Here is a 9719-nt window from a genome sequence, read left to right on the forward strand (position 1 = left end):
CCCGGCTCCGGCTCAGGACGGGCCGCGGGCGGGGGGCGCCTCCCTCCGGGGAAGGGGCGGCTTCGGAGGCCTCGCGGGGGCGCGGGGCGCGGGCACTCAGGTTCCGGAGGAAACCGTGACCGACCTCATGGCACCTTGGCCCCCGGCTCCAGGCTGCGGGCAGTTTCGGGTTCCAGAATCAGAACCACGTACCATTTACCTAGAAAACTGGCTAAAACTGAAAATCTGACACATTCACAGCCAACAGTTGCTGGTTTGTAGATAAGCCTCCTTTGCAGAAATGAGGCCAACCATTCTCTTCGGGGCATTTCCACAGGGGGTGTGTGTGTGTGCGTATTGACTTGCCATTCTGTGTGTGTTGACTTGCCTGTGTGTGTATGTAGGTGTGTGTTGACTTGCCTGTGTGTGTGTGTGTGTGTGTTGATTTGCCACTCTGTGTGGGTGTGTGTTGACTTGCCAATCTGTGTGTGTATGTAGGTGTGTGTTGACTTGCCAGTGTGTGTGTGTGTGTGTGTGTGGCTAGCAGCAGTCCAGAGAGGGGCTCTTGGGGAGGTGGCAGAACACGCCTGGCTCTCTGTTCTGAGACCATGGTGGCAGGAGCCTGCAGCTGACTCAGCAAAATTTAGCAGAAATTGTCATCTTCAGTTCCCTCTTCCCACTGTTTTCATAAAATGCTAAGCAACCTTCCTGAACTGCCTCAGCTATTGGATTCATTTCATGTATTTAGTTACCATTTAATAAAAACCAAATCAGTCATGTAAAGTGGAAGAATCCAGTGGCCCAGGGAAGCCCCCACAGTTCTTCCTGGTAGCTGTGTCCTGGCTGCCAAGCAGTGATGCTGCCCTTGGGGAAGGGGTCCCCACATTGCCGTGCAGCTGCTCAAGAGGCAGCCAGGGGTTGCGGGGCTTGTCTGGGAGGCGGGAGGCTGTCACTCCAAGCTTCCAGTTCCCACACCTCGCCAAGGAGTGTTGGAGCTGCCCAAAACCCTTAGTATCTACTTCAACAGAATGTACTCTGAAAGCTGATCCTGCCACTTAAGTATTTTTGCTGAAGGTATATGAAAAGCAGAATCTTATAATAATATTCTCTTCTTTTGCATTAGGATCTGTGGGTTTGACCTGGAATGTACTGTTTTAGTTTCTTAAGAAATGAGCATTTCTCTTTCAGCAAGGTAGAGAGCTGGGCTGAGCCCAGCTTATTTAAGCATAAATAAACAAATTCTCTTTCCTACCATCCAGAAGCTGCACCCTCTAAAGCTTATGTAAATAAAACACTTTATCGTGATCACATATTAAAGACCTTCCTTGTTTACCAAGAAAATAATACATGTTCTGGTGGAAGGTCAAAGTCTTGGAACCCTAACATTCTGAGAGGTCTGGCTAATGTTATATCATGGAAGAACAAACACAGCTTTATGAGGTTATCAGTTAATTAGTGTCATTGGAGCCGAGCTGTAGTCAGAAGAATTAGGAGCACACGTTTTTCTTTCCAAGGGGTAGTGTGAGCTAGAGCCCCTTGGTGATGAAGATTTTGCTACCCAGAATAGCAAGGTGGAATTTCTTATTTTTCATCCGTCAGAAAAGAGGGACATTTCCAGAGGAGCCAGAGTCCGTGCATCATGACTTCGTTGTAAGCTCCCGTCACTACCCGCCCACCTTCACTGGGCAGTGCTGGCCGGCGTTGGCCTGTTTGAACTCCTCTGTCGTCTGTCCTGGGAAACACGCACCTCCCCTCGCGTGCTGGGGGAGGGGGTACTTCTTGCAAGGCTGCTGTGTCCCTGGGTCGGGAAGACCCCCTGGAGAAGGGAATGGCCACCTACTCCACTGTCTGTGCCTGGAGAATCCCGTGGACAGGGGAGCCTGGCGGACTGCAGTCCACGGGGTCGCAGAGAGTCAGACACAGTGACTGACACTGTGTTTATTGAAATATGTGACTTTATATAAATACAAGGGTAGCTGTTTGGAACCGACCAGGACATCACAGGAAATGCAGTCCACATGACTGCTTCAGATTGTCATGCTGCTTTAGTCCGGAGGCGGCTCTAATCCTGGAGTCATCTGAAAGGTTCTTTTTTTTGCTCATCGACTCAGTGTGTCTGTTCACCCTGTGTGTGTAGTGGCAGGGAGACGTTTCTGGGTATCCATCTTCCTTCTACAGCTGCGTGCCCGGCAGTGTGCACATCGTTAGGCGAGGGCTGTTGAGAGATGTTTATGCCCACATCAGAAGTGGCGGTAACCACACGTCAAGGAAGGGTTTTAGGTGAAATCCTTACTCGGGGCAAATAGCTAGCTGGGGAAAGCCGGTTCCTCCTGCTTTCCCCCAGGATGAAGCAATCCCATAGCTTCTCCTCACTTAGAAACGGCGCCTGGCAGAGTGTGTGATGGCGGCGCCCCGTGTGACCTGAATTCCAGAAAGATGCTGAGCCATCAGCAGGGCAGCCCCTCGGGCTTGGTGGCCTTCAGGCCCAGAGCCTGTCTTTCCCGAGGGCCGCCTGGCACGGAGGGCTCCCCGCTCCTAGGGCCCTGGCCCAGGCCTGCCTGCCGGGACGGTCTTGGGGAGGGACCCAGGACCCAGGCCCAACTCTCCGTTTAGTCCTCTCAGCTGGACATGGGGGCCGTGCGGCCAGGTCCCATCCCAGGAGCCGCAGTGGCCCTGGGGAGGGGACAGCAGGGCACCTCTCCAAGACAGACGCACTGACAGACAGACCTGAGTGAGCCCCAAGAGATGAACGTTTCCAGCCCATGACCCCGTCACATTTGAGTCTGATGTGTGCCCAGCAGGGTGGTGGGCCTGGTGCGTGGCAGATACACGGTGGGCTCTGAGAAGGGCACACGCTGGCAGGTGGGGGAGCTGTGAGATCCCTGCCTGAGAACCTCTTGTTCTGCCAGGGACTCGGGAGACCTGAGGAGGAGACCGGGAGCCTGGGGAGGGGCCGGGGGAGGGGCAGAATCCCCGCCGGCCCTGGGTGCCCCCCCACCCGCCTGCCCCTGCTCTTCAGCATCCTCCTGGCACGTGGAGACCACAGGACGCTGCTGGGGCTCTGCCCTGTCCCCCCAGCCTCCTCCCACCACCCCCATGGTGCGCCCACAGGGATGTCCTGGGCACCAGCCCTCCCCCGCTCCAGGATGGATGACCTTGGGGCTGGATAACGTTTCTACAGAACACGTCTGTTCTTGGCCAGGAGGGTTATGTCAACACAGCAGCGGGAGGAAGCTCCCAGGCTAAACAAGAGCTTATTCTTGGTGACATAATGATGGTATTGTTGTTCATGGAGAAAAACAAAAAAATTTCCCTAAGATTGTTTTATGTTAGTATTTTCTTTGACATCGAAAGACATCACTGCAGTGATCATTTAAAACACAGATTCTGAGCAGTTTCACTAAAGCAGGGTCCATGGCCAAGTCTCAGCAGGGGAGCAGGGGACCCGGGCGTCTCATCACAGCCCGGCCGCTCTTATTTCCTGCTCACTAGACCTCCCAGTGTCCCTGTCACATTTGTCCTGATCCCACCCCCCTCCCGGGTGGAGTTCTCCGGTGAATTCTGTGGGACCAGGGACCAGAGGCCGCCCCCTGCACCTACCTGGGCAGCACCCACCTGTGTGTGCTTCCAGGGCTCTGTACCCCCATACCCGAGAGGCTCACCAGCAAGGGTTCTCCTGAGCCAGGCCTCACCTGGGAGGATCAAAGACAGCAGTTTACCCGGCAAATGACCGAATGACAATGCCTGTCTCACTGTCACACGCTCCAGTCCACCGTCGACTGGAACAAAAGCAGTCCATGAATCAGATAGCAGACTTGAGAGCTGGACCATAAAGAAGCCCGAGCAGTGAAGAATGGATGCTTTTGAACTGTGGTGTTGGAGAAGACTCTTTCGAGTCCCTTGGACTGCAAGGAGATCCAACCAGTCCATCCTAAAGGAGATCAGTGCTGGGTGTTCATTGGAAGGACTGATGCTGAAGCTGAAGCTTCAATCTTTGGCCACCTGATACGAAGAGACAGCTCAGTGGAAAAGACCCTGATGCTGGGAAAGATTTAAGGCAGGAGGAGAAGGGGATGACAGAGGATGAGATGGTTGGATGGTATCACCGACTCGATGAACATGAGTTTGAGCAAGCTCCAAGAGATGGTGAAGGACAGGGAGGCCTGGCATGCTACAGTCCACGGGGTCGCAAAGAGTTGGACATGAATGAAGGACTGAACAACAGCAATAGCAAACCTCATGTTTTGGGGGAAGAGGCCTGAAAGGCAAAGGCGAGGCGAGGTGACAGAGGCTGGCCCTTCTGCGTGAGGCATTATTGCCTCGGGCAGGTTCCAGGGTCCATTTGTGCAGACAGATGCTGTGGTCCGGGTAGATGGACAGATGAGGGAGGCACTCCCTCCTGCTGGTGACTCCCCCGGCTCCTAACACTAGGGCCACATGGGGCCAGGCCTGCCAGGGCTTTCGAGAAGCCGGAACAGACCTGGAGCGCTAAGAGAGCCGTCCCTGCATGGGAGTGAGGAGTCTCCCAGCTGATCTGCTGAGGTGGGCTGCTGAGTATGGAGGAGGCACAGGCTCCCAGGTCCCCGTCCCCTCCTGCGGTTGGCTGTTGAAGGGTTCCTGGTAGCAGTTAGAAGATGGCGCGATGCACAGTCGGAGAGGGCTCTCTGCTGGGCAGGGCGGAGGAGGTGATGGTTCACTGGGCCTTGAGGGTTGAGTAGGAGTTTTCACTTGTCACACAGAGTTGTTGTTGTTGTTGTTTTTCATTTTGTCTTTTGGGTTCTTCTTTTCCTTTTCCAGAGTAGACGGAGAAAGGCTGAAGGTAACACGTTCAAACCAAGTGCTGTTTACGTCATCCTCTGGGGCATTTAGTGACTGGCCAGGCAGGTAGCTTCCTGGGCATTTGGCTCCTGAGTGGCTGTAACCAGGGGAGTCCTGGGAGTGGGTGGTTCCCAGTGTGCTGGCCCCAGCTGGGAGAGCAGAAGGTGATTCGGCTGGAGCGCACAGAGCAAGGCTTTCCTGCGGCTGTTAGGAGAAGGTCTGGGCAGAATAGAGGTGGCGCTTTGGAAACCCCATTCCTTAACCTGCAGAAGATAGGGAAGAGTGGAGGCAGCGTGAAGATCAGCTGTGATCACAGCACTTGGCTCGCCGCTCTCAACATTCCCTCAGATTTACTGATTTTAATTGAGGAGTGACTTCCCTCGTGGCTCAGCCAGTTACGGAGTCTGCCTGCAATGCAGAGACTCGGGTTTGATCCCTGGGTCGGGAAGATCCCCTGGACAAGGGAATGGCTACCCACTCCAGTACTCTTGCCTGGAGAATTCCATGGACAGAGAAGCCTGACAGGCTACAGTTCATGGGGTTGCAAAGAGTTGGGCACGACTGAGCAACTTCTTCAATTCAACTGAGTAATCGGCATAGAATAAACACTGCGTTTCAAGTGTGTGACTTAGAAGGTCCTGGGACATGTATGCACCCACGTGGACTCAAGACTGTGCGCGTGGGTACCCACCACCTCCACAGTGTGCCTCTGTCGCCTCCCCTTCCTGCCCCCTCCCACCACGCCTGCAGGGCTCACACGCTGTGAGTCACTAAGGTCCCCTCACACCGCAGACCCTCAGGGAGGGCCACGTGCGGCTGGTCCTGTAGACACAAGTTCTGGAAACCAGCCCCGTTGGCCCACTTGGTGCAGGAGGGTCTCATTTCACAGAGAAAGAAACTGTCCCAGAGGTGACGGGGCCCGGGGGCCCAGCCTGGGTGGTGGGGGCAGTGGGCTGGGGCCCAAGGGCCCACTGGCTCCACCAGGGGAGGCTCTGAGCCCAGCTCCCCGGCCGGCCACTCCAACAAGGGAGGGGCCCTTCCCACGGCTCGCCCCCTACCCGTGACCCCAGCCCTGGGAGGCCCATGCGGGTCTGCGGCTCTGTCTCTGCAATCGTGGCGTGAGCTGAGCGGCAGCAAGACGGGCCGGTTTTGCGGGCACGCAGCCGCAGGCCAAGGGCACAGGTGAGAAGAGAGACCTGGCGGGTCCTCCCCTGGGCCCTCGTCGCTCGTTAGAAAGCCCAAAGGCCCCCAAGCCCCAGGGGCTCCCGTGGGGCGCCGGCCACCCTGTCTTTCTGGCCCCAGGCCCATTGCCATAGCGATCTCACGGCGGGGCCTCTCCCTGCCAGGGCCGGGGGCATTGTCTGTGCTTTCTCGGAGCCCCTCCAGCCCCAGCCAGCCTTCCTGCACTGGAGAACACCGGCACAAGGGCAAGTCCTGCCTCAGCTTGCTGCTGTCTGCCCAGCAGCCTCGCACTTCGCCTCTTAAGACACGCGCTGTGAAGGATTAACCTCACAGTCACCTGGGAACGGGAGCCACCTGGTCTCAAACAGCTGGTTTTAAAACATTGGGCAGTGTATTCAGTTTTAAAGCCATGATGGGGCCTCTCTTTGCAAGGAAAAGAACTATATCAGGCTCGTTTTTTATTTAAAAAAAAAAAGCATCATCCTTCTCCTGTGCTGAAACTGGTTTCCAAATTCACCACTCAAGCAGCTTGCCCAACCTCATTCCAGTTGTCGAACAGCTGGGAGAACCAGCTCTGGGCTCCCGCAGGGCAGGAAAGAAAGGGTAGCGGTAGTGGTGAAGGCCGGACTTTGCCCCCACAGAGCAGAGGGCCCGCCCTTGGGACACAGACAGCGGCTCCCAGAGAGGTGGGAGCTGCCCGACCCTGGGCCAGCCCCGATCCGGGCCACGGCGAGGCCACGGGGCCGGCCCTACAGCGGGGCTCACACCCACAGTGGGGGCTCCAGCGTGACCTGAGGCCCGGAACGATTGTGGGGGACTGTTGTGGGCACCCCTCCAGTGTCCACATCAGCTCCTGGCTTTCAGTTGCCTGCCCCCGAGCACTGACGGAGAGGCACGTTTCTCTTCCTTCTCCCTAACCCAGCCCTGCCAGCGCAGGAGGGGAGCCCAGCACCCTTCCTGATCTCCTGAGGGCGCTCCAAGGCGCCTCGCTGCAGCCCAGGCACAGCGCACTGTGCTAAAGCCGGGTGTCGCCGACTTGTTAGTTTGACAAATAATAAGGTGCAGAGCCGCTGGCTAGCAGGGAGGGCGACAGGCAATCAGAGGGCGGCCAAAGGAGAGGAAAACCCCGCCCACCCTAAATAAAGCCTGGAGGACCTCGGGGAGGAGGCTGCGGAGTAGGACGGGCTGTATCTGGGTCTGGGCTTTGCGGGCAAAAGGAGGTCCGCAGGTGCAGCCCGGGCAGATGTGCAGAGTGCTGAGGGCGTGGGGGCACCAGGGTGGGGCTTTCGGAACATGGCTGGAGCTCCTCCGTGAGCCAGTGTCTAAGCACTCCCCACCCCGAGCTACCTGTGACCCTGGGCGCTCCACCTGTGCACGAAGGTGGGCTTTCTCAGGGGCGTCTGGATGGAGCCAGGGTTGGGAGCAGCCCCTTCCCCCAGCTGGTCCTCGGGTGCGTGAGCTGTGCCAGGTGGACCCGGCGGGGTCCCATCCCAGGGCACCCAGGGTGGGCTGGCCTGCTCCCCACGCCTGCGGGTCCTCTCCTGAGGCTCCTCCAAGGGGGTTTTCCTCTTGCCAGCCTCTCGTCTCCTCCACCCACCACCCATTACTCCTGGTTTCTCTGGCTGAAAACCCCCAGGGTCCTCCCTGCTTTCCAGCATGCATGTCCAGATCTGGGGTACAGAGTGACACCCTCCAGGCGGTGGGCGCAGGACCGGGCATCTCGGCGCTCAGGCAGTGAAGTGAAGTGAAGTAAGTCTCTCAGTCGTGTCCGACTCTTTGCAACCCCAGGGACTATACAGTTCATGGAATTCTCCAGGCCAGGATACTGGAGTGGGTAGCCTTTCCCTTCTCCAGGGGATCTTCCCAACCCAGGGATGGAACTCAGGTCTCCCGCATTGCAGGCGGATTCTTTACCAGCTGAGCCACAGGGTGAAGCCCGAGGCTTTTTTCAGCTCCTGCCGCCAGCTTCACCTCTATCTCCATGTGCCGTGGGCTCCCTGTGTTTGGCTTCTTATTTGTGACCAATCACAGAGCTAATCACAGTCCCTGGCAATCCATGGGGTCACAGAGTCAGACACGACTAAGCGGCTAAACAAACAAATCAGTGTTGTCCTTGTGTTGCTGTGAAATGTCACTCTGTTGGCTCGAGCCCCTGACAAGATGTGTCTGGCCTGCCGTCTGTCACTTAGGTAAGTGGACTCGTTAGTCTCCCGCCCCCACTGGGCAACATGGAATTGGGCCCTGGAGGTCCTCACATGGACCCTGGAGAGGAGGGTGGAGCCCCCTGCCACCACGTAGCCCCTGGGACTCTGGTGGGGACAGAGACAGGGTCTGCTCCCCTGCCTGTCAGGGGCCCTGTGCTGGCCACCCTCCCAGCCCCCAGGGCACTCTGCCCTTCACCTTCATTTGGGACAGCCCGTCAACTCTGTTACCTGTAGCCGACACCACTGTCCACCTGTTCCTCTCCCCAGTCCCCATGAGTGGAAGGGTAGGAACAGCTCAGGTGACAGCTTGGCAGCTTGGTTTCTAGCCGATGAACACCCAGACCCAGAGAACGTGAGCTCAGCGCTGGGTGGTACAGCCCGGCTGGCACACACTGGTGGAAGAGCGGGGTAAGGGTCTCCAAGACCCTGTGCTGCTCACCAGCTCCCTGGGGCAGGCTGATTCCTTCCCTCACTCCCGGGCAGACGTGCAGGGGCCTCGTGGGTGATCAGCCTGTGTCCAGTCCCAGCAGGCTGTTCTCACTGCCACAGTTTCTGTGTCTGCGAAGTGGAGGCTTAGGAACCAGGTCAGGGGTGGGTGAGGCCGAAAAGGTGCGTGAGTGTCAGGCCGTGTCCCCCGGACCAGAGGACGTGCAGTCCCCGCTCTGGAGCCCAGGGAGATGGCGGTCTCAGACACACTGTCAGCAGGCGGGCCTTTGCTGGGCCCCGAAGTGACTGATCATGCCATCCAGCTGGAGCCTGGACGCCCCACCCACCCCCCACCCCTGGGATCGCGGCGCCCCCCAGGGCATCTGGGTGGCCTGGGAGTCAGACGGGCCAGTCTGTGCTGGTGGGTGTGGGCCGCGAAGGGTGGAGCCAGCCCCTGACCCTGCAGGGATGGGTGAGCTGGGCAGATGACTGTCGTGCGGGGGCTCTCGTTGCAGTGACCCACCTCTGCCTGGCCACTGCCTGCCAGCACGCCGACCACGGCACCCTCCTCCAGGAGTCCTGCCTCCCCCAGTTCCAGGCACACATGGAGGCCGTTGGGAGGACGCTGTGGTGTGACTGGGGCAAGACCATCAGGTGAGTCTGGCGTGTCCTGGAGGGGCAGCGGGGATGCTGTGAGAGCGTCTCCCTCGAGGCCCCAGGAGCTGTTCTTCACTGACAGGCTGGTTCCCATGCCACAGGCTGGGACCAGAGAGAGGGTGAAGAGGGGTGCGCTGGGGGGCGGGCACGTGGACAGGGAGGGCAGGGGCCGTGACCTCGATGACCAGGCTCAAGCTGGGTATCGGGGCAGAGGCGGCAGGCAGCAGAGGGCTCCATCGGGCTGGGTCCAGTCTGGGATGCTGGTGGTGGGAGCAAGATCCAGCTCCCAGGGGGCCGGGTCCCTATGACAGGAGGCCCCTCCCCCACCTGGTGCAGGGTGGTCCCCTCAGCCTCCCACCATCCCCGAGACCCAGCCTGTCCTCCCACCTGCCCAGGGGGCTCGGGCTCGGAGCTTCCTGGAACCATAGGGTGGAGGCACGCCCCTCACCAGGG

General features: G+C 58.4%; 1 protein-coding gene across 1 annotated transcript in view; it reads left to right on the forward strand.

Annotated features, from left to right (window-relative positions):
• The first annotated feature begins 8139 nt into the window (after window positions 1-8139).
• RAMP1 (receptor (G protein-coupled) activity modifying protein 1) overlaps window positions 8140-9719 on the forward strand; it is a 34455-nt gene continuing 32875 nt past the window's right edge. Inside the window, exons 1-3 of the mRNA XM_010862068.1 lie at window positions 8140-8168; window positions 8451-8591; window positions 8988-9263. Coding sequence (XP_010860370.1) covers window positions 8140-8168; window positions 8451-8591; window positions 8988-9263 — 446 coding nt within the window. The remainder of the gene's footprint in view (window positions 8169-8450; window positions 8592-8987; window positions 9264-9719) is intronic.

This window comes from Bison bison, unplaced genomic scaffold (assembly GCF_000754665.1).
Source record: "Bison bison bison isolate TAMUID 2011002044 unplaced genomic scaffold, Bison_UMD1.0 scf7180017864475, whole genome shotgun sequence".
Taxonomy (NCBI): Eukaryota; Metazoa; Chordata; class Mammalia; order Artiodactyla; family Bovidae; genus Bison; species Bison bison.